This window comes from Lytechinus pictus, chromosome 5, assembly GCF_037042905.1.
Source record: "Lytechinus pictus isolate F3 Inbred chromosome 5, Lp3.0, whole genome shotgun sequence".
NCBI classification, from domain to species: Eukaryota; Metazoa; Echinodermata; class Echinoidea; order Temnopleuroida; family Toxopneustidae; genus Lytechinus; species Lytechinus pictus.
This window is the reverse complement of record NC_087249.1, coordinates 278,089-304,523: the sequence shown is the minus strand read 5'-3', so window position 1 is coordinate 304,523 and position 26,435 is coordinate 278,089. Positions and strand designations below refer to the sequence as shown.

The window sequence follows — 26,435 nt, the reverse complement described above, 5'->3', positions numbered from 1 at the left end:
TAGGGCATATAGGCCTACCAGTTCGCAGATTTCGGCCCCGTCGTAGGCCCCCATTGAGACATCGAATTGGCGTTGTGCCTCCCTTTTTATCCATGGTTTGCTGCTGTTGTCAAAGAGGAGGGTTCTCCTGGAATGCATGATGGTGTCTCTTTCGATATTACTAAGAGAGGTTTACCTTTCAGCCCACTTTAAGCATTTGAGGAGGAGGTCTTGGGAGATAGAGGGGTAGAAGTCAACTATGTCGAAGACCAAAAAAGTGAGCGTGTCTTTATCTGGTAACTTTGTAAACCATTCGATGACGTTCGCAGTGCTAATCCACTGGTTTGCTTTAGTTTTCTTCCTAACTTCATTGTTTATACGGTCAAGCATCTGTTTACTTACTTTACCTAGTTCGGATTTGGTGGGGTTTATTAGTCTGGCTTTTGGGTTGTTTCTGAAGTTTTCTTTATGGTCCTTCAGGGTAATGAAAGCTGGTTTATGGGCAGTGTCACTTATTCTGTCTCGGATGTTAAGGACCCCAGCTATTCCGCCGGACCGTGAAATGCATCCATTGCCCCAACCGAGGGCCCCCACCAAATCCAACTAGCTTCAGTGTCCTGATGAGCCGCCTGTGATCGAGGCGCGAAACCATTGGTAGACCAGAGGTGAGGAAAATTTCTATATATATATATATATATATATATATATATATATGTGAGTGTGTGTGTGTGTGTGTATATAATATATATATATATATATATATATATATATATATATATATATATATATATATATATATGGGTGGGTGTTTTGGGTGGGTGTTTTGTACGATCGAGCGCCTTTGGAACGTTAATGATTTTGCCCCCCCCCCCCAATCTGAAAAATGGATCGACGCCCCTGTCAGAACTGTGATTCATGTTTTCCCCAAATCTTATAATAATGGAAAATAAATTCATGCGTATACCATCTTACATCAAAACCCTTCTAATTATCATTAAAAAACCGCTAATATTTTTGGTTTATTGACGATCTCGACACATCACGTTTATTTACTTAAAAATATTGAGATAATAAAACCAACAAGATTATATCCCATCCATTTCCAATAAACATCCACTGACAAACTCCCCTTCTTCACGAGTCCTTAACTCTGCTCCGCGTCCACTTCCTTCTAGGCAAAATTAATAAGATATGCATCTGGATCGTCTTCTAATTCAATAAAGGAAAGAGCATCGGAGCGACGTCTATGATATACATATTTCCTATGAATATAAACTGAGCAGAGACTTTATCAAGAATAAAATCTAAGTGGGTGCCCAAGGATAAAATATTAAAATTGTTAGACCTGGATCTATGGCTAGACGTTGTCTGAATATGATATAGGGAATGAGTCGATTTTCAAAAAAAATTAAACACTTCACCTATAGAAATTCATGAACATGATGAGGGGGGGGGGGGTGTTAAGCGTAACATTATTACCCTTGCAGAAATACCAATGTCATGAATGTGTAATTATAGCAACAACAGGGGAAAAAAGCATCTGTATTTGATTCCGTTTCATATGTGAAGTGTATAATAATACACCTGTTTATTAGTATCCGTTGCATGCTAGGTGATATAAGATGCACCTCAATATGTACCAAATGATACCTTTTCGCCATGAACCTACAGTATAATAAATTTGATATGTTATGTCGTAACGGTCGTTGGGTGTATGGTGTTTACGAGCAAGAATGCATTAGTCGAGTGTTACAATACTATAATGTATTATTAATTGTCACAATGAGTGCACAATCCCTTATCATGCCAATGATGAATGATTATGTTGGCTGAGTTTCTTTTTAATGAGTCCTAAATATCGACGTTTCAACTAGCTCTTTTGAATCGATGGATGAATATTAACTCGATTTGACATGACAGAGAAACATTGATTATTTCTTTCGTTCTGATTGTTGTTCATGTTATACGTGTCATCTTGATACACGATGAGCGTCTGTTAAGCCAGTAATGTCTGTTTTAAACTCGAGCTCATTACGTCACATCTCCCTCAAATCAAGCAATGCTTGGTGATATCAAAGAGATATTTCATGAACTAAAAAATCTTTGGAAATTGAATTTGTACGAATCTTATGGTGCTTCTTAAGTGTACAATATACACATTGTTGCATCTGAAACCTAATGCCATGCCAGGTTAATGTTGTACATGCTGATATGTATCTTATTCATCATTACAATTTATGCAATCAAAAATTAGATTTAAGAGATCTGAAAAAAAAAATCCTTGTCAAGCCTTATACACCAGCTCGTAGCCTAAGATCATCACACCAGCAACTTCGTAAGGCTCCCAAGACACATGATAGCATATGGTGCGCGAGCTTTCTCTGCCTCAGCACCTTCTCTCTAGAATAATTTGGCATTGAATTTAAGAATTACACCATCACTGGAGACCTTCAAATCTAAACTAAAGTCTTATCTTTTCTAACAGTATTAGTTATTGGCACTTTGACACTCATCCAAACTTTCTCATTCTTTCTTTTCTTGTGCGCCTCGGAATAGAATATTTCTAGATAGATGGCGCTATATAAATGCCTATTATTATTATTATTATTACTATATTTATTTAATCCATGAAACATGGAAGCGTGATTCATTATTTTAATTATCATGACAGACAATCATTATAACAAATTACACTTTATTTTTAATCACAAAGATTATTTAAGGCACGATGATGCAGGTGCAGGAACAGTGCTGGCAACGGCATCTTATTCAATTATATTATTTTTTACATTTATATAAGTCTGAAGACAGCCAAATAATTTTTACAAACTAAAACTCTATAAGTCAATCGAATTATAGAGAGACAAATCGAATTTGTAAAAAAAAACACCATGGTAAAATATATCTTGTTGCTTTGATTGAATTTGTTCATACATTACGAATTAAGCTGTCCTTAAAATCTACCACTCTTCATCGAGTTGATCAACATCCAGAATTTTTAGAGTGTCTCAACTCTTACATTTTCATGGTCATCCAATTACTTCAAGTACAGTGTAGAATATTTAGTGTTAGCTGATCTTCGTTTTGGTTATTCTAATGATCAAGGGTTGTTGCAGCACCAGTTCTTGTCGATTTGTTGACAAGGATACCAGATGTGAATCTTTCCCTCGGGATGTACTTTATACCACTGCTACTCTGCTAAGTCAACGATCAACCTTTTAAAGGCTAAACTTCAAAGGCTTCATTTGCAGCTTCAAAAGCGCTACTGTATAGTAATGGAGGAGAGGGCATAGAATCGTATACCCATTCACGGCAGTGGCGATCAGAGGAAAGACTGTCGGGAAATCAAGGGGGGGGGGGTCCCTTCAAGTATTAAAAGAACAAAGCAAAGAAAAAAAGAATTGCAATACAAACAACTTTTGAATTAAACACTGAAATTATTCAATTTACCCAATCGATGACTTATCAACCGCCTTTTATATGAACATAAATGTATATATCAAATATCGTGCCATCGTGCAAAAGGCTCTTTTTTCTACTCTGAGGTTCTTGTCAATCTGTATTGACTAAGGATTTGACAAGCTTCTCAAAATCCATCAGCGATTGTTATTTTCGGGTTTAAATTTACCAGATCAAAGTAATTCTCCAACCCATTCGTTGTATAAGTCCATGTCCAACCCAAACCCTTACTCACCCTATAGCCTCCTAAAGTGCCTTAATTTGAGAACCTGGTAAAATGTCAACAAATTACACGAGCTATGCAGTGAATTGGAAATTGTTACTGTAAAACAGGCAACTAGCATTCACCCTCTCAGTATAGCTACTATTAGTAGAATTCTTTCTCTATGCCGATAGATGCTAACAAACAAAGAGCCGGAGAGAGGGTGTATTGGCAAAGGCCTTATGTTCGGATTGCATTTTTTGGCGGAGTCTGTGACACGTGACGTGAGAAACCAGCCAATCACATAAGATAAGAGGACCGGCGAGGCGCCGCACAGTGGGCCGGGGCGAAACAAAAGTGCGCCAAAAGTCATTTTGGGCAATTTCAGATTTTTAATTTTTTTCATGCCCAGCTGAAAGACAATACTTTGAAGAATATTTCAGCAAAATATTTCATTCCGGAATTTGCATAAAGGTTGTTAATTTCCTACCTCAAATCGTAAAATGTGACATTTTGCGAAATGTCGCGTATATGACATCCTAGTTGAAAAACATGCCATTTCACAAAAGGTTTTTCATGTAGGATTCTGAAATGGCTCCCACATAATGTTGATATATTCTTCTTTCGTGTGAAAGGTATCAAAGTAGATAAAATACACCTTTTAAGAGGTTTATAGGCTGATTTTTCCACGAAATAGGCTAAAAAAATCAATGTTTTTTGCATTTACAATATAATCGTTTAGATTTCCGTGGATTTCCGTCTAAATTCTATAAACATCATTTTTCCCGATGTCTAAGCTTTAAGTCGATACCAAATTTGGCTGCCCGTTTTTATGTTACAGCCGATTTAACTTGACACAACACCCCAAAAACCTGTTAAAAAACGGTCATTTTTATACCGCGCAGTCATCGGAGCGCATCGCATGGGATACATTGCCGTTCGCTTTCTTTGCACGGCGAGGACGATTCCCCTTCCATTCCATGAAAATGACATGAATTCCAGGCTTAATGTAAACAACATAAAGGTTGCTAAAGCTTATAAGGGCTATACTCACAACTCTTCCAGGGATAAAACTTACTCATAGAATAATTTCAGCCCCAAACCCTCCTCAAAGTGATACATTCGTGGTGTTATATACTCTGCGTTTTACACAAGTCAACACAGCTTTATAAAGCACTGTTAATATTTTTCAGATTAGAAAGTTTTTTTTTATAAATGTAATTAATAATCATTTTGATGCAATAACAAATATTTTCGGCATCTCATAAACACTTTTTAGGCATAAACCAACATTCACTCTGGCCAATTTTAAAGTAGCACATAACACAAAGTTTATATACTACACAATTTGCTTAGTGTAATTTGTCTTTTCACAGATATTTTAAGTATCCAATCATAATTTGGTATCAAGGTGACGTCTTTTCGGCTTCAAATTATGTTCAGTCGATTCTACGCCAAAAATTACCCATAAGCAACATGTTAAAGTAAAAATTTAACACGGAATATAATTTTGGCGCACTTTCAACTCATTCTGGCCCACTGTGCGCCGTGATAACATGAGTAATCCGGGAAACCTTTAACCAGTGTTTATGCAATGGAATTGCATGCCGTTTCGACGGTTTGATCCAGATAACAATTCCATGTGGTAAGTTGTTCGTAAGTTTTGCACGACTTTACGCATATATGGTGACAGGGGTGGATCTAGGGTTTTCCAAAATGGGAATGGGGCACATTTTCCCCAAGGAAAATTTACCAAATATTTACAAATATGGGGGGGGGGGGGGCACACCTGTGTTTGAACGACATGTTTATAATCCATATTTAAAATATTGACTATGAATCTCAAGGGGGGGGGGCACGGGTCCATTTATAAATCTTGAAAGGTGGATATCAAATTTTGTTTAATTATTTTTAGGTGAAGCTCATTCTATTTTTTTCAATTACAGACATAGTTGAAGGCAATAATTCCGACACAAAATGGTAACATCATTCCAATAAAAAAAGATAAAGGAAGAGACTTGGAGAAGTGAACTTATATACAGAAAACAATTCGACGGCAAAATAATTTATTCAAAAGTCTTTTATAATCTGTTTCATTTGCAAACAGACATGTTCCACTATTACCATCTCGTCATTTTCAAGGGGTCTAGGTTGGATGAGGTGCCTTTTAGTAATTTCTGAGTATAAATATGGCAATATTCATTAAAACAAATGCATGCGATGATTGTATAGCATGGAGTCTAATTACTGCTTGCTTCAGAAAAAAAATGCACGTTTTCAAGCTTGTGCTTGGGCGTTGTTAATTTGCCCGTATGTGTGATGAGACTATGGCGTATCGGGCAAATTTTGTATTACAAAAATGATAAATTTTGACAAAATATTTAGACAATAATATCATATATCACCTTTTTTCTTTAATTTTCTGTTTTATTTTTCTTGTTGGGGATATTTTTCGTACGCCAATGCAGATTATTACAAACTGGTATCGCACAAGTTGAACCTATTCACACTAGCCTATTATATTCATCTACCGTTAACATTTCATTGCTTTCATTGTGATTTACAGATTTCAAAGGAAGATATTCTGTAAGTATGTTTTACATAGCAGGATACAGAAATTGCACAGAAAAGGTGAATAGAATAGCACACCAATGAGCACCAGTCGCTAGTGGACACTAGTTGTTTGGCGGATCTAGTAGAAAACACAATTCAAAAGAAATAATAATCAAGACAAAGTTGGTGCTTATCTCATTAAATATCAAACCGCCATGTCACATTAGTACTGATGACCTTCTCCGCATGATAGAACTCAGAACTGGAATATTGTATTTCCTTACCATGTTTACTTAGTCTACAACTGTAGACCCACATCTGCAGTGTGTGTATCACAGCTGATTCAAGGAGTCTGCATAGCAGACTAGGTCTACTATAGAGCCTGCAGATCTGGGTCTACAACTTGTTTGACCAATGTACACGAAACGTGTACACAAGGCGGAGCTTGCTGAAACCCTCCGTTGCCAGTAGATACCATGATTGACAGCAGATTTGTGGAAGTAGGGGCAAGAGAGGGATTAGGATCCAGCTGTTCTGACCATTTCTTATCTTGTGGAATTTAAACAAATAGGGTATATATACTCCTCTTTCACTTTTGGGGCTTGCTACATACACATAGGATCCATATACATGCATAGATACATATATGAATGTACTTGAGTAGTCAGGAGATGGAATGGTTTGGATGATAGGTCCATGATGATACCAAAGTCTGTAATAGCTCATGGTTATAATAGCATAGGGCATATTTTGAAACATTTTTTTGTTACAGCAAGGAACGTGTATGGAACTAATACAGTATATGAATGTGTAGAAGATGCCCTGATCACCCCCCCCCCCCGGGTCTTTTATAAGTGACATGGAATAAACCTTGTCTTTTTCTTTCTTTCTCTTCCTTTCTTTCCTTTTTTCTTTTTTCCTCTTTTCATTCTTCTTGATTTTTTTTTCTTTTCCTCTTTTCTTCTCTTTTGTTTTCTTTCTTTTTTCTCTCTTCTTTTTCTCTTTATATCTTCCTTTCTTTCCTTTCCTTTCTTCCTTTTTCTTTCTTTCATTCATTCATTTTTTCCTTCCTTTTTTTTTCATTTTTATCTCTTTCTCTCTCTCTCTTTCTTTCTTTCATTCTTTCCCTTCCTCCTCCTTTCTTATTTTTTCTAATTTTATTTTCATTTTTATTTCATTTGCTCTCTCATTCTTCTTCCTTTCCTCCAATGTCCTGTTTTTTTTAATGTTATTTATCATCCTACGTGTATCTTTATCATTTCTACAATATAATGGAACTGATTGATTAAAGGTCCACCCCAACAAAACTTGATTTGAATAAAAAGAGAAAAATTCAACAAGCATAACACTGAAAATTTCATCAAAATCGGATGTAAAATAAGAAAGTTATGACATTTAAAAGTTTCGCTTCATTTCACAAAACAGTTTGATATGCACATCTCGGTCGGTATGCAAATGAGGGAACTGATGACATCACTCACTCACTATTTCTTTTGTATTTTATTATATGAAATGTGAAATATTTTTATTTTCTTGTCATTGTCATGGTGAAATGAAGTTTCATTCCTCCCTGAACACGTTTAACATTTTATGCTTCAGGCAAAGAGGTCCTAATCATCAAATTCGTAAAAATTTAAATATTGTGTAATTCAAACAATAAAAAAACAAAAGAAATATTGAGTGAGTGACATCATCGACTCTCTCATTTGGATGTAACTGGCTCGTTCATATAACTATTTTGTTAAAAATAAGCGAAACTTGGAAATGTCATAACTTTCTTATTTTACATCCGATTTTGATGAAATTTTCAGCATTGTGCTTGTCTGATCTTTCTCTATTGATTCAAATCAACATTTTTCTGAGGTAGACTTGACCTTTAATGAACCAAACCGTTTTCTAAAGTACAAAATAAGAAATTATATGAAATTTTAGCGTGCAACATTAACCTTATGTACTACTCACATAAGATATGACTTGTTCTCCTTTCTTATACCCTCTTTATTTCTTCCCCTTCCTTTCCTTCTTGTTATCTTTTCTTTCTCTTTCTCTTTGTCTCTTTTCTTCTTTTCCGTTCCTTCTTCTTACATCTTAATAAATTAAGTTTTGTTTGCCCTGCCATTAGCATTTAGTTTCACATTTTCTTTATAATTCTATTCTTTCGACTTCAATGTTTCCTTCTTCATTAAGCCTATTGTGAATGTTTTGATGTTTTGTTTTATGGCTAATATCAAATAAAGATAAATTATATATATTTCATTTACAGATGAGATTCAGACATCCCCATTGCACATGAAATACAGGGGCCGCGGAAGCGGGGGGGGGGGGGTGACCCCACTTTCAAAGCCGTGTACATAATCGTAAAAATGACCATATGATTGTGATTTTTTGCCTCATCAGCCCCCCCCCCCTACTTTGAAAACCATTTCCACGGCCCCTGAAATATACACTGTTCATCATCACACCGGACACCTCGGGCCCACCCTGGATCCGCCTATGAAATGCATTTTTTTTTTAGAAGAAGTAGCATACACTACAGCAGTGGCGTACCTAGGATTTTCCACAGGAGGGGAAAATTTGCCCGCAAAAAAATTTGACAAGCAAAAAAAAAAAGAAAGAAAAGGTCCTCAATCGAAAATAAAGGTTTTCGTACCAGAAAAAATATTGACATGCAAAAAAAAAGAAAAAGGCCTTCAAGTTTGTCAGGGGGGGGGGCAATAAAGGTCTTTCAAGCTCGTCAGGGGGGGGGGGGCAGATTGCCCCCCCCCCGTAGGTACGCTAGTGCACTACAGCCAATATAACTGGTAAGCACATATTTAACAGACAACAAAAAAAAATTACCTACTTTCCACAATTCAAATCCAACAAATTAATATTTTGAAACAAAATTATTATCCTTCAAAGCAATGGGGCATAGTACATGTAAGCAGTTTGCACTAATGAGTAAAGCATCAAGGCATATAGCTCCCGGGCATATACCAATATGCAACTTTCACATCTTTGGCATCGACATTGCATGTGTTGACAAAGCTAATTGTTTTCATATTCAGTTCATTCAGCAGGATTGGCTGATTTAAATCACGTTGATTTTAATCGCGATTTAAATCGCGATTTAAATCACTGTGATCATTTTTTTCAAATCATTGATTTAAAGGTCATATCCACCCCAGAAAAAAAGAGTTTCATTGAATAAACATAGAGAAAAATCAAACAAGAATAACGCTGGAAACTACATCAAAATCGGATGTAAAATAGTTTATGATAACATTTTAAAGTTTCGCTTATTTTTCACAAAACAGATGGGTGTTTTATAAAGCTGTTCGTAAGTTAAGAGCGACTTTAAGAACGATTTGAGATCCTTTCTTGTGGTAAATTGTATATACATTGGCGATGGTTTATCGCGTAAGAAGTGTTCACCAGTCGTTCTTTAAGTCGCTCTTAACTTGTGAACAGCTTTATGAAACGGCCCCCAGTTATAATGACAATTCAGTGATATGAAAATTAGAGAGTCGATGATGTCACTCACTCACTATTGCTTTTGCAGTTTTACTGTTTGAATTATACAACATTTCAATTTTTACGAATTTAACAAATAGGACCCTCTTGTTTGAACTACAAAATGTTAAAACAATGTAATCCCACATGGTCAGGGAGGAATGATTTTTTTTCATAAAAATATTTCATATTTCACATAATAAAATACAAAAAAAAATGAGTGATGTCATCGCCCTAATTTGCATACCGACAAGGATTTGCATATAACCACGGTTTTGTGAAATTAAGCAAAAATTTTAAACGTCATTACTTTCTTCTTTTAGATCGGATTTTGATGAAATTTTCAGCGTTATGCTTGTCTGATTTTCTCTTACTATTCAAAGCAGCTTTTTGTTGGGGTGCATGACTTTTCCTTTAAATCACTTCCATTGAAACATGTACAAATTATTTGGGATTTTTTATTGTTTGTGGCAGTTTTACTTTTTAAATTAAAAAGAGAAAGATTTTACCAACTATATATCATGAGAACAGGAATAAATCCTTCATATCTACTCAGAACAATTGAAATCAAATCAATGAAATCAAGTCAATCTTGCAAAATCAAAGATGAACATGTAGCCTACATTATATGCGACCCCTACTCAACTTGTATGTATGAGTAGACTTTGTTAATAGTAAAACAAATTTATTGTTTCTTTATGTCAAAATTCAAAAGTGTTTTAGAGGGCAGTTTTCAAGAAAGTAAAGGAACTCTGAACTTATTAGGCTGAATCTCAACATGATAGATTTTTGCCAGGATGGGTTATAACCACACTCTTAAAAATGTTGGGCAACATACGGTCCACACAACAATTGGTTAAAACTTTATCCAATTCTGGGTAGTTTTACACCAATACTGTGTAGTTTTCACCCAAAGCACACATTATTGGTGTAAAACTACCCAGAATTGGATAAAGTTTTAACCAATTGTTGTGTGGACCGTATGTTGCCCAACATTTTTAAGAGTGCATGGATCCTATACTAGAAAAAGCCTGTTCAGACATTCTGAGTAGGATTGTGCTTCATTCAGCCAGTTCACTGAAAAAGGTTCAGTAATTAAGTACATGTGCATTTATTTTAAAATATGTATGAATGTTCTTGGCAAAGGGCACTAACATGACTAAATCATAACAACTATACATTTTAGTGCCCTTTGCCAAAATGATTTATGTTTGCACATTTTTAAGTGAATATTTTTAATTGAGTACAATAAAAGTAAAAATCGGCAACGTCCCTGCTTACCCAATACACCGATATTTTAACATTTCTATTCCTTTACATGTTCCTGTATTCAAATAAATAGGCCGACACCGTAGTATAAGGGAACCCGTTTTCTTATTTTAGCAAAACTGCTGCTAAAATACTAGTTTTCCAGTTTATTGTAAACGAAATCATTTAAATCAACTTGCAAGTTTGTCAAAACTTTGCAAGCCAATGCTTTGAAACAGTCAAATAGTTCCAACTATGGCTCAAAGAAGAACTTAAATGAATTGTCCAGGCTGGAGAAATTATGATACATGTATCAATAAATAAAGTAAAATTCACAGAGTAAAATACTGAAATTTGATCAAAATCGGATAACAAATAACAAAGTTATTGAATTTTAAAGATTTCTTTTCGATTATTCCGGTAAAACATTTCTAGGCATGTCTTCATGAATATCCGTTAGTTGGGCTTATGATGGCATATCTCCACTTGTTCTTTTGATTATGATTATGTGAAATTAGGTTTATTAAAAAGGAATTTACCAAGAACTAAAAACAATTGAATTGGCAACTAATTAAGTACATTAGTTATTTATTGCCGCAACTTATTTCATCATAATGGAGACACATTATTTACACATGTATAAAAAAAATGAAACAATTATGATTTCATGTTATAAGAAAAAGGAAAGAGGGGATGTGACATCATCAACCCACCAAATGAACATTCATGACGATGTAAATATAACTGTTTTCACAAAATACTGATAAACTTTAAAATACAATAACTTTGTTATTTGTCATCCAATTTTGGTGAAATTTTCATCATTTTACTCTATTTATTTAGATCTGAATATTTTCAGCCCGGTCCATTCCTTTAAGGTTGATACAAACAAAAATAAATGCAGTCGGTCAAAGCTTTGAAAGCCAATGCTTTGAAACAGTTGTTCCAACTGTGGCTCAAAGAACAACTTGGGGTTGAAACAAACAAAAGATAAATGCAGTTTTCTTTAACATGTATGATCTTCAATCCTTGACCTGAAAATAAAATTTAAAAAATATATCTCCTTGGAGAACTTGAATCTCTGAGTCATGGAATTCTTCCAAATAAACTGATCCTCATTAAATACCAAGAGCTTTGAAAATGAGCACCAACTTTGCATGTTTGCAGCATTAGCTGTACCAAGACAGTTCCTTTGAACCAATAAGTAGAAGCTCTCTACATGTACTTTAGACACAGCAGAAAATGTCAGCTTCTTTATGGCTTTAATATTTTCTATAAATTATATTTTGACTGGATTTGATTATGAAATAGTTAAGAATAATTTTGGTGGTGAAATGCATAATTTTAAAATTGATGTCAGTATGAAGGGTTATATTTTGGGTGTTTGCACTTTGTTAAAAAAAAAAATTGTTAGAAAAAATCAGATTGAAATTTACAAAAATCTGATTTAAATCAAATAGATCCGATTTAGGTTTATATAAAAAAAATTGCCAACATTTTCATTCAGCATACTTTTGAGTTTGAAAGTACCTGATTATCACATACATTATGGCTGGCATAAAAACACTTTTAATACAAAGGTGAACGAATGTTGCTGGGCATGACAACTTACACAAGGCTAATTAAGGCTAATTAATATCAAACTGAGCTAACATAACAGTAAAACAGGTTGAATACAGTAGCATGGAGAAGTGACTACAAATACAAGGTATAATCAAGAAACTATGGTTAGAAGTTAATTCCAAACAGGAACAAAATAAAACATAGCTATCCTGTTTGATTAAAAGTATGATAGTTTACAAACTTACAATCGTGAAATTTAAGATTTTCATTTTGTAAACTATCATATTTAATATTTAAGTTCTGAATTTTATGAGAATGGTGTTTTTGAGTTTGATATTTTGGGTTTTAAGTACCATATATGATAAATGTTTTAAGGAATACTGGTTTAATTTACAAACTTAAGCTTAGTTTGCTTCATAAAAATCTGATAACTTTATACCATTCCATGATTTTCTCTTATTTAAAATATTGCAATACCAATGTAACCTCATATGAATTGGACTCAATATTCAAAAGAAATGTTTAAGAATAATTACCTATTCTAATATTACCATCCGCACCTTTATTTAATAAGCGAGAACTCACAATATTTATCTATAAGTTCAAGAAGAGGTAGTTGTTACCCATGTAGTTTTCAGATCTTTTTCAATGCAATAATCAAGTTCATAACCATAATACCCGTTCTTCCAATAAATTTCATTTATGGTCTATTAGGTCTATAGTCACGAAGCTGAGTTATGTAGGTCCCAAACAATGGAATGAGATTCCCCAAATAATAACTAATTCACAATTTATATATTCTTTTAGAAAACAGTATTCAAATTTTCTAGTAAATTATTATTAATTCTCACACATGATATCAATGCATACTTGTAACGTATCTACCCCCCTCAACTCGTGTTTTTTTTCCTCCTTTTTATATACACTATTAACTATAATGATATGATATTCTGTTTTGTATTAATGTTGTTTTGTTTTTACTATGTTTTGGCGAGCCTCACATGTTTCTTATTACCTTCATGGGAAGCCACGCAATTTATTTTTATTATCTAATCACATTATTTGATGTTTCCTTGTATTTTTATCCTATTTGCGAAATAAAGATTGAATTGAATTGAATATATATATAGAGCTATGATGCTTCCCTGATAAAACCATCCACTATTTTGGGCCATGGAGCAAGGTTTTGGCCATACATGCAGCTGCTCAGTGGAATGTCATATGTAAATACTGTCCGATGGCCTGAGCGAGGGTATTACATAATAACCCTGCTCATGGCTCTGTGGTTGAAGTAGGGGATTATCTATACTCCTCAGTGGTCATAAAATTTGGTTTACAGACAGATGAAGTTATCCAATGAAAGCTCTCTGAAATTTTGGGTGGGTGGGACTTATTTTGACCGTGGGAACAAGATTTCCAAAGAGGAAGCAGACTCTGAAATAGCCTCTTGTCGAGGCCCTGTCGGCTGCTTTCCGAGCGAACATGGCAAAGCAAGGGAGAGAGCGAAGCAGAGCGCCGCGAGACAGGGCCTCTGGACATCTGACCCGAATTTCACCGACTTTCTTTTGTTTTTTATTGTTTTTACCAATTCACCGACCAAAAACTGGTCGGTGAAAATCATCCAATGAGAGCGCGGGCTGCTATGACGTCATATTGAATATTCATGAGCTCATCTTGAATGGCGACCCGTGGATTCTTGGCGAAGAATGACGACGAAATATCAAAGAGCATTAATATGCCTCTAAAATGCTGAATATTGACCGATTTAAGGATTTGCAAGTCGATAAAATTAACTCTGCACTGAAAGGACGAGATGATTTTGTAAATCTACCCACAGGATATGGAAAAAATGTTATCTTTCATGCGATTCCACCGGTCGAACCGGGGCGTCGATTATCGATCTCCGCTGTGCAGTGCAGTGAGGGAAGCTGGGGTGGAGTTGCTGGGAGTTGACTCGAGTCTGACCAGCGGCTGAGCAGTATCTCCCGGGAAGTTTCGGGGCGGTGATGGGTCTGTTACGGCCAGTAGTAGTAGTAGTAGTAGTAGTAGTAGTAGTAGTAGTAGTACCGCTACTTGTAGCATTTTGCAGGTTATATCCCCTTTAGTGTCCCGCAATTAAATGAATCCCCTGCAGAATAATAGACTACTATACTATATAGTATTCCGATCGAACCCAAAACGAAACAGCTCTGACATTTCATTGGTTTACTCGGTGACCAGTAATATCATGACTCATGTATATTCATTAGGAAGACGTTCCTCATGAATATATAATTCAGTTCAGATGTCAAGAGGCCCTGGCTCGCGCCAGGCCTAATTCGCTTCGCGAATTAGGCAATCCCTCGCTTCGCTCGGGAAGCAGCCGCCAGGGCCTCGACGAGAGGCTAACTCTGAAATGGCTCGCTACGCTCGCCCTTTCAGGCTGGTTTGCTTCGCAAACCAGCTGCAGATCCCACTTCACGAGCCATTCAGAGTCTGCATAGCAGACTATGTTTACTAGCCTCGGTGATACCCACGCTAGAGCAAGGCGGATCTAGGCAATATCGTAACCGTTTTTATGCATGGCCATTACGCAAAACAAATTATTTTTTTCTACATCACATTCATGGAAAAACCTGAATATATCTTAGAAAGAGCAGGAATGTGGTTTTCAAGGGAGTAATGACCATCCAAGGAATGAGTCTGGATTCGTTTAAGAAATGTCACAGAGATATCGATTTGACCAGGGAAGTAGGAGGATAGACCTCCCACTTCCCTAATTTGACAAACTTTTTTTTGTAATTTCATTGCGAAGAAAAGTCGAATAGAATGCATCCTACATTTTGTTCATGGATTTCAGTTTCATTTTGGTGAATACGGAGGAAGTCTATCACATATTTCTATTCACGAATAAGAATATAAAATCTTAAACCAATAACCGTTCTCCTGATTCCTGACTATATAATAATTATAATGTACTTAATGATTTTACTCTTGGTTGATTCGATGTATGTTTATTCCATGTTATTTCAATAAAACTAGAGAAATTAAGACCGCTGTAACATAATCATCATGAAATTTGCTTTCATTACAAAGCTTTACAAAAAAATCTGCATGATTTTATTTTGCGGTAAAAGAAAAATGAAATGAAAAACAAAATACTACGACAACGCTATCTTAAGATAGAATTTGTTTATGATGTAAAACCAATTATCTTTCGCGTCAGTCTAGGGTGTGAAGACAGGGAATAAAATTCTTGTTACGTAAGACATGATACACTCCCCCAAAGAAAACATATTATGACGTCATGAATTGCTGCTTCTCCTGTCAGGGTTACCTTGAACGCACACCATGCTTGCCAAAGACAATTATATAATTACTCCAAAGACTACCATACAAAGAATATATCTTAATTTCATTGAGGTAGTGATGTGATTAGCTTGCTTAGTTTGTCTCAATATCGACTGAAGTATATTGTGTAGGAAATCACATTTCCTGTTTTATTATCATTTCTATTATCAAACTATTACCTTTTTTCCTCAGGGACGCAAGCTACCTATCTAGACCCATCCGTGTATTACTTTGAAGTATGAAAAATCGCAATAATTCTGTGCCCATAGAGTGTATTGTATAATCATTATCATGATCATGAAAAAGCCTGCAAAAGGCAAAAACTAATTAGGAGGGAAATATGACATTCTTAATTCGTTTGAACTCCTAATATACCCTGAATCAAACAAAACTGGAAATAAATGGCGTTGTTATTCTATTCTACGATTTATCCATGTGTTTCTTTTTATGTTGCGCGTTAATCTCGGTAATATCGATATGAAAATGCACCAATATGAGAGTATACATCACATTTATTAAATTCCGTCTGTTCTTGGACAATGTTTAATAGAATACATCTGATAAATCTTCGTTACTACAACTATAGAATGCCTTCGACTTTTATCAACTAATAAAATCCCATTACTTTTTTAGCATTGAACATATATGATAAGCGGGCCGTTTCGTAAAAGCTGTTCGTCAGTAAGAGAAAGCTTTATGCACGACTGGTGAACCTTTCTTACGCGCTAAACCATTGGCAATACAATATACTATTTACCAAAAGAAAGGATCACCAGTCGTTCTTAAAGCCCGCTCTTAACTTACGAACAGCTTTATGAAACACCCACCTGCTATTATTCATATAAACATATCTGATTGCCAAGCCCAGTATATTCTGGTCACATATCATTGTGTACTTTATATACCCTTGTAGTTCTTGAGGTATCAATTCACTCTCCAGAATCTAACGGCAAACGTTTCAGATCTACCCTAGATTGTATAACTGACCTACACGGAATATCTGAAAAGATTATATTGGAAAAGGTAGAATTGATATGCAGCCGGTGATCTATCGCCATCTCGATATATCAGAAAAAATCACATGCATCCTAGATAAAACAACTATCGCCGAATAATATTTTTATCTATCTTATGATCTGCATGAAGTTCAAGAGTTTGCCCAAATGAGGGTTTTTATACATTTTCCTGACAGCTTCAAGGGAGGCGATATAGGGGAACAGGGGACAACTAACACCACCATGTTTTTTTTTCGAGTATTGAAAAGGAAAAAGGGAAAGAAACGGAGATTATAGATACCGAGCAGGTAGAAAGATCAATTTTCCTTTCTAAGTTTTAACGGTTGACTGAGCTGGGATTATATGAACAAGATTAAAAGAGATAGTAATCATCATAACTATGATTATAAATGACCTTCATGACTTCATTAATCAGATGTTACAATCTCCCTAAATTCGTCTGAGAAAACTAATTTCATTATTCCATTTTCATGCAAGGCTGCGCTACACAATGCGAGACAATCGCTAATAAAATAAGAAGAGGAAAAATAGAAGAGGAATAAGAAAAACAGCGCTAAATAGTTCACGTAACCCTGTGGTATTGACATGAAAATAACGTGACATTTACTAGTCTTCTGGCTACATGATGAAAGTACCCCTATATAACACCGAATATAAAAGCCATGATTATATTTTCGCAGCCTTCTTTTTACTGTTAACTGTACAATATCATGCTAGTACAATAATTAGCTAATTAATATACAGGGTAACGAAGGCGTTCACAAGGGAAACACGATGATAAATTGAAATTAATTTAGCATTTTCAAAGAAACGTAAAAGTGAGAGACTATATAGGCACTAAATAAATTATTGATTTCGCAATATCCACCGGTTCTTTATTCCCCTACTAGCCTTCTTCAACTTCTATATGTAATATCCACCGGTTCTTTATTCCCCTACTAGCATTGTTCAACTTCTATATGCATTTTAGTATCTACATGACTATCCCGTGTAAATGAATGATGTTGCAAACTTATACAACTGGGTACAAAACATGAATTAAAGTCCTATGGAGTTTTTAAAACAATAACAAATAATAACCGAGTGTAACATCTTATAACAATAAACATGTGTATTGGAGTATAAAAAGAAAAAAAACTCGAAAAAAAATATATACATCATTATTAGAAAGAAACAGGCACTCGCTCGCGTCATTTACCCACACCTTGATTATTACATCATGTCGGCCAACCGTACGAACGTGTACCTTTTTCCACAATAATGTTCAATCGAGATGAATGTTATAATCCTTATTGTAATTTAGCCTAATTACCATGGGATGGCCCTTTTCCGACTCATCCATAATCGCGTTCCTTTGTGTATAAATCCAGAACACTCCTAACCGAAAACCAATTTAAAACCGTAATTAATGACAACTAATGACAACATGCGAATAATCATATGAATTTGTGTGCGGTGGTCATCATAATAAGTAACCGAAAATAGAAGATAAAAAACAGCAGAAATTACATATCCATAGCCACAACCGTGAAGTGGTCGTTGTTTGTTTTGAGTGTAGCAGAAATTTGGTTCCAGCGGGTTATGTGAGGTGAAATCTGATTACTTTATTGTATTCTTGGCATAATTCCAATGAAGGCGTATAATGATGATAATAGTATGGTTATTAATAATGCACACATTAAGCCTGATAAAGACAAGTGGATCGGGGTTTTCTTATTTAACGGCCTATTTTCATGTAGACACAGCGTCACTAACATAAAACATATTCCTGTTTTAAAATACTCAAGAAGTTGAAAGTAACATGTATTACAAACAAAGTAACATGTATTTCAAATGTCAATTTAGAATATGATTTTTCTTTCATTATCAGTTACTTATACCATGAACAAAATAACTTTATTGTTCAAAATATAATTATGAGGATATTTTGATAACAACAATAATAATAATAATAATAAGCTGATATACTTCACATATTTTGAATAATAAGATATTCATCTAAATAATTGGTTAAAAAATGAAAGCCGAGAACCATTTGGATTAAGAGGTTCATCACGTATTAATTGGCAAGGTCATTTTGGAATGGCAATGCAAGCAAGCAGGGGTACTTCTGACGTTTAGAATAAGTCATGTTCACGGGCGGATCCAGGATATTCCAAAAGAGGGGGGGGGGGGGATTTTTCCGGGTAAAAAAATGACAAGCAAAAAAAAAAGGTCTTCAATTTCAGGGGGGACGGGGCACACTTCTGTTTTAACGGCATTTTTACATTACAAATTATAATTTTGCTTCTCAAGGGGAGACACGGGCCGGCTTTGCCCCCCCCCCCCCCCCCCTGTATCCGCCAGTCGTCATGTTGTTTGGAACTATACTATACGTTATGTATTTTGTTTTGATTTACTGTCATTTCAGCCGTATCCAATCTACGCAACGATTTATTCTGGGGATGAAGGAGTGAATGAAAACAAGTGAACACATATTGGATCTCGTAAAGTCTACATCTTTTAGAAGAGATTATCAGATGGCAACATCTTGGATCCGAGATCTTGTCTTCTGATCATCTCTCCCACGGGATGTAGACATGACGAGATCCGATATCTCGTCGTCATCTTATCCTTTTCCCTAAGAAATGTAGACATGACGAGATGATATATATGAACATCTGGGTGGCACTTTTAAGCTTCCATACATATTAGATGGGACGGAATGAATCTGTACGAACTTGACTAAAGTAGATATACATACTATTGACACTTTTGAAAAATTATGATGATAAAAGGACGGAGAAGAGAGAGAGAGGGGGAGAGGGAAGGAGTCGGGGGGGGGGGGCTAAGGAGTGAGGGAGAGAGAGAGGGAGTGTAGAAAATGTGACATGAAGGAATCTTTCTCGAGAAAAATTGGTCCAATCGAAGACGGAGCTCATAAGAATGGTAGTATGCAAAAACAAGCAGCTGCAACAGTAATCGGCGAAGGAGGGGGTGCAAGGCGCCTAAGGGGGGGGGGGGTGGAACCATGTGGCACGAAGCAAACGACGAGTTTCACGTATTACAAGTATAAGATAATTTGTGTGTGCGGGGGAATAAAGATGGGACTGAAAGAGAAACATGAAATAGAATTGACAGAGAGAGAGAGAGAGGGGGGGGGGGAGAAAGCTACACGTACCTTGACGGGAAGAAAGATTCCAGCTTTTATCAACCTCTGGCATGTCGGGTAAAAGCTGAATTGAGTTGAAAGCATTCAATCTTAATGCCTGGCTCGTTCTTAACACTATTTTTAGAGTTCAATGTTGACTCGAAGGCAAAATCTTCTTTTTATAGGCAGTCGGTGAATCTTTTTTTTTTTTTCGTTTCACTGTGTTTCAAAACAGCGAGAATTCTTGTTTCGTTGCATGTTTGCCAATTTTAATTAGCTTCATTTCCCGCAGAACTCCTTTTCTAGATCGGTGTTTTATATGAAATAGGCAATCAGCTGAACTTATGAAAATCTTAATTGTAATATAATCATGATAATATTTCTTCTGTAAAAAAGCAATCTTTTAAAAAACTAAAATGAGATCGTTAACCAGAAGGTTTATTTGGGCTCATTTTAACTGCAGGCCTTATTTATAATTTATGAAACGCGATCGAGTGAAGTCTTGAAGTGTAAAATATATCTTTATTTACTGGCAGGGGCCAGAAGAATTGAGCAAGATAATTTATAACATTCGTATTCCACCCTGTGAATTTACACCAAATACCACATTCATGAAATTAAGAATGTAGTAGGCCTACTTTGTTATGATACGTGACTTTCTTTCTCAATAACTCATTTAATTTCAATTATCAATTTTGACAGGCGGTGTACAGGTGTAACGATAAATAATTCTCGATTAAATTGTGCCCGGAAGTATGGCTGACTATCCCTAATGTCACGGCACTTGTAAACGTGCCTGTGGAGTTTGTAATATCCATGCACAATATGGGTTGCATCTCAATCTAGCTTTCCCCCTAAAAGCTCATATTCCTTCAATTTAGGTTCACCTTCGATCAATAGCCTTGCATTACAGCAGAAAATTAACTCTAAAAAGATATATGAATGTGAAGGAGAGGATAGAACAGAGAGGGGGGGGGGGCTCAAGATTCAAGAAGTGAAATTGGAGAGGGAGAGAGAGAGAGAGAGAGAGAGAAGGTGAGTAAAATACTAAAAGGTGATGTATCTAAAGTGAATGGGGAGGGCCAACAGTCAGGATAGTAGAATACGGAATATTAGTAAAACTATATGAAGTTATTGGTGAGAGAGATGGACTGTCCAAAGAAATTATTGCTTAATTTTACACTTGTAAGTCAAAGTTGACCGCGGACATATTAATGACGTCACGTATTTTTTTTATTATTATTATTATTATTATTTTTTTTTTTTTTTGGGGGGTGTCAATCTTGGGGACGCCGTTAACGTTGATAGTTCCGACGTTTGTGTTCCAATTAGGCTTACTTACTTTTTATGGACCTTACGAGAGTAGGCAGTAGAGCATGCACATAGGCTGCATGTTCGTAAATGAATCGTACTGCAATATCGTTAAGAGATCGGTTTTCATGCAGAGGCTTTATGACGATTGCGCTGTACAATCTTTTCTTAACACGAAATGATGATGATAGTGATAACGATGGTGGTGGTGGTGGTGATGGTGATGAACATGATGATGGTGATGCTGATAATGACGATGATTATGATTATGATGATTATGAAAATACAATATTAAAGGGACTACCAAAACTACATGTATCTGATCTAATTCCTTAGAAATTGGTTTGTTTTTAAGCGGTTTATTTCCAAGACCATTATTTCGTTTTTAGTAAGTCAAACGTGTTTATCATCATTCAGTATTAATTAGCATCACAGGGTGACAGGTGCGTATAGAACGAGACTAAATCATCTTGATTAGTTAATCAATAAATTTGCCCACGCAAAGACCAATATTGCTTTGCTCAAAATGAAAGCCATGAATAAAGAATTTTATTGAGAGTTAATGCTGATTGACCTTTATATCAATTACCGTGAATATCTGACATTTTAAGACCAGTATTTCCACCTGAAACTGGGAAGGATGTTTTTGTATTTTAGAGGTGGAGACTAAATCAACAGTCGGTTTTTGCTCCAGACATGCCAGTGGTCTCAGGATCCTTTATCAGATTAACGCTCGATATTGAAATCTAGAGTGCAATAAAAACCTGTGTACTTATGTTAGAAATTAAAAAGAGGAACTTAACATCAATTAATACGATCAAATTGGTGAGTTGATTTGATATGCTGAGCAGTCTTTTATTGTTTGTCACTATCTATGTAAAGTATACACACAGACTGCAACATGACACCAAGGAGTAGAAAAAATATTTGTAGTCAGATTTTAAACACAGTTAAAACGATTTGTGGTGAAACTTGTACAAGAGAAAAGAAATGCAGTCGCAAAATGATTATAATATATTTCATTTTCCGTGGTTATTGTTTGGTTAAAAACGAATTAGTTTTGAAAAAAAAAAACACGAATTATTTAGACAACATCGTTGAAGTACACAACCATGCACCATAACCATCAGTTTTTTTTTTCTATCAAGTTTGGGGGGGGGGGGCACTTCCAAAAAATGAGCAGGAGTCACAGTTTGCACATCAAATATGTTTGGTCCCAAAATTCAGTATCTTGTGAAAAAAATGCAGAAAGTATATATTATACATGTAGTATTATCCTAAGCATTGGGAAATTTTTAGTTATACCATGTAAACTTATACGAGCCGAGTAAAGTTCACATTTTTTTTCTCTCTTGCACCTCCCAGCGATTGTATAATAAAAACATTAATTGCTAATGTATTACATTGTGGTATAACAATAACACTTTGCTTATTGCTAAAAATAAAGGATCATTTATATCCCAATGTCTTTCTGTTCGTAATGAAATGAAACGATAATATTTCCTTTTTTGGTTGTCAACACAATTTAAGTTCAGGTGAGAGAGAGAGAGGGGGGGGGGGTAAGGAGAGAATGAGGAAAGAAGAAACTATGCTCATGAAAATATATTTTTTCATCAGAATTTAAAAAAAATGCAGACGAATGCAGAAAATATGAGGGGGTTTATGATACAGCGATGATGATGATGGCAGTTGTGATTATGATGATGATGACGACGGTTGTAAGGATGATGATGGTGATGATGATGATGGTGATGATAATGATGACGATGATAATGGTGATGGTGGTGATGATGATGATAATGGTGATGGTGGTGATGATGGTGGTGATGATGATGATGATGATGATGACGGTTGTGATGATGATGATGGTGATGATGATGACGATAATGGTGGTGGTAGTAGTGTGTTGGTGGTGGTGGTGATGATGATGATGATGATGATAATGATACCGGTGATGTAATGTGATGATGACCCTCACGACAATGATGGTCTATTGACCGTAAAGGTATAGTAATATAGATGTTGATGACAATGAAAATTAAAATGATGTTGATAATGAATGAATGATGATGATGATGATTATAATGATGACGGTGTTGGTATAGTGGCGACGTTGATGACGGTGATGAATCGTGATGACCATGAATGCAATGGTGGTCATAATAATGGTATGATCATGATGGTGGTACTAGTAAAGTTGATGTTGACGTCTTGACGATTATGATGATAATGATGATGATGATGTTGTTGTTGTTGTTGTTGATGATGATGATGATGATGTTCAGAAATAAAAAGATTGCAGATGAATGCAGAAAATATGAGGGTGTTTATGATATAATGATGGTCATGATGTTAGGAATGATCATGATGATGATGTCGATAGTGATGATGATAATTATGGTGATGAAGATGACGATGGTGAAGATGACTGATAGAATAACAGTAATGATATTTACAGTAAGACTGCAATAATTCAAGGAAAAGCAGTATTTGCCATATTGGATACATTATGGTTACCATGGTTACATTAATAATATGATAATAAGAAGTTGATAACTAACCTCTGGTATATCTGCATTGGGTAGGCGTATATCGACTGTTTTAACATTAGGAGGATCTAAGACACCCAACTCCTCTTCAATTTTCTCCACCACCTCTTCTTCCTCATCTTCAACATCAGCAAGTAATTCCTCTACCAGATTATCTTTTTGAGCAGCTACAGCAGCTAAGGCCCCCCTAAGCCCCTGTAAGAATTGCTGTCTCCCAGAGTTGATTGCCTCCATGGCATCCACAGCCCGAATTCCCTCCGCCCACGCTTCCCGGTAAGTGATGGTGGCGAGAGTCGCTATGAGAAAACCACCGACCAGCAGCCATTTTGGAGTAGATGAAGCCATGTTTGTGAGATGTAGGCTATGAGCGTAGCTAGGTAGTGCACAATCAGAGCCTACGTGCATGCACAGAGGAACAATTGGATTGCTTGGTCAGATGACCTCCCTAGTGATGCTATCCTCTCCTTACTCTTATAACAGATGGAGTCTCTTAAAACAGATGGAGAACAATCCTGTCCTTTATGAGTAGTCAAAACAGATGCAAACCAACACGTAACTCTTTTGGTCGTTTGGCATATGTATTTGAAGATTGCAATCGACGTGTTTTAGAAAAAAGTATGGTGAATTATTACAGAAAACGAGCGAAACGCCGGACCGATTATATGCGGGTGGTTTTCTGTAAACAACTCGGCATCTAATGAAGATCGCGTTGGCTGAGGAGGGATTGTCTGCGCACAGTGGCCACATCTCTGTCGAATTAGGGTTCGTAGTCTTGGTATTGAGACATTATCATGTACTGCACAACTATAAAAGAACAAAATACCAATCCAGGCAGATGAAAATCTGGCCAGTACCCTTGATAACCATAATTTGTATATTATTTATTTATTCATTCATTTATTTATTCAAAGTGGAAAATGACGTCCACACGCACGAAAATATATTTCTATATTTTTGTTTTGTTTTGCTTTGTGCTTATCACTTTCTTAGTTACTCAAATCACCTTCATTTTGGAGTGAATACCTTTATCATATGAACGAAAATGCCCATCCCCTTTGGAAAATCCAGGACCCGCCCCAATTATTAAACTCCTCAAATTAAAAACAAACAAACATGAAATTATAAAATAAAAGATTGGGCCGTGTGTTTCCGGTGTGTCTGACATGTCTGATGAATGGCCCGCGGAACAAAACTAGTTTCAACCGTTCGAACGGGTCTTCGCGATGACGTCACTCCTCCTCCTAAAGGCACGATCAAATTTCAGTGAGCATCATGATGCATTGGGTTCGGCGCTAAATCGGATGTGTGGAAAATTAAGCGGGATGAGTTATTTTAGGAGAGCAAGTAGTCAGCCAAGCTTCCTTCGTGTAGCCGATTAATAAAGTTAGGAAAACGAGAACGAATTATGACATTATCCAAGATCAACCATAAAGCCAATGACATTGCTAAATACCTTCATGTAAAGGGTTGCAAGTATCTTACTTTTTTTTTTTGGGGGGGAGGGGGTGGTGAGCATGATTGATATAGTATACCTAGATGGTAGGATAAACACAGTGTTATCTTGATCTGATTAGGTATATTAGATGAGTACGTTTTCTAGCTACTACAATGGAAATCATGATTAAACGCGATGTTTCTACTAGATTTTATTCTCTTCGCGATATGGATCATTTTTTGTTTCTTCTTTAAATTACAACCGTATTTACATACAAATTACGTAGCCGATTATGTCAATGCCTTTCATGGGATATATCTTTACTTTAACTTTTGAAATTTCTTTTTTGAATTAAGGGACTACAAGAAAAAAAAATCATAGACCTTATTTATCTTCAACATATTGCTACGTTTGTATTATTCTACTCAATATTGCTTTTTTTTTCTTCTATTTTTGACATGGGCAGCGCCCGTGTAGTTTTGAATGGGGAGGGGGAGACGGCTAAATATGTGACGCAATGGTTTTGCAGTTGAACACAATGGTTGTGATATGGATGCAGGTCTTCTTGTTTATTTCTCACTTCCTCCCCATTATTCCATTCCTGATTCTCTCAATCATGGAAACATGATAAAACTAAATAATTCCCCATGGTTATCATCGACATCCGTGGTCGTTATAAACAGGACTCTCTGTTGAGCAGGTGGCATTCATGAAATCTGATAAAGCACGTTAACGGGGCTCAGCGATCTGGGCTTTCAAAATGACATGGAAAAAATAGTAGATGAAACAACCATCAGTATTGTGTGGCTTGTCCCATAATAGTTTCATGCTTGTCCTGTCATAAAACACTAATCACATGTACACTCTTCTTTCCTGACAATACTGGAATAAGTATCTATTCAACGTCTATCGTTATTTTAATTATTTAAATAAAGTAAAGGAAATAGTGTTGAATTATACAATTTCTAAGAGCTATTCTTCTAATATTCTCTGAGTTTGTCAAATGAATGCATAAATCAGAGGCCTCGATCCGGGGGGGGGGGGCAGGGGGGCGATCGCCCCACCAATGAAAATATTGCGGGGGAGGGGGCAAACATAACGTTTTGCCCCCTCCCCCCATAATTCCGGATGTGAAAAAAAAATGAGATTGTAATGTTACAAAGAAATG

At 35.8% G+C, this 26,435-nt stretch overlaps 1 protein-coding gene across 1 annotated transcript in view; it reads right to left on the bottom strand.

Annotated features, from left to right (window-relative positions):
- The window catches only part of LOC129262621 (uncharacterized), a 58,839-nt gene extending 34,662 nt beyond the window's left edge, over nucleotides 1-24,177 (bottom strand). Inside the window, exon 1 of the mRNA XM_054900757.2 lies at nucleotides 23,845-24,177. Coding sequence (XP_054756732.2) covers nucleotides 23,845-24,177 — 333 coding nt within the window. The remainder of the gene's footprint in view (nucleotides 1-23,844) is intronic.
- Between the last annotated feature and the right edge of the window lie 2,258 nt (nucleotides 24,178-26,435).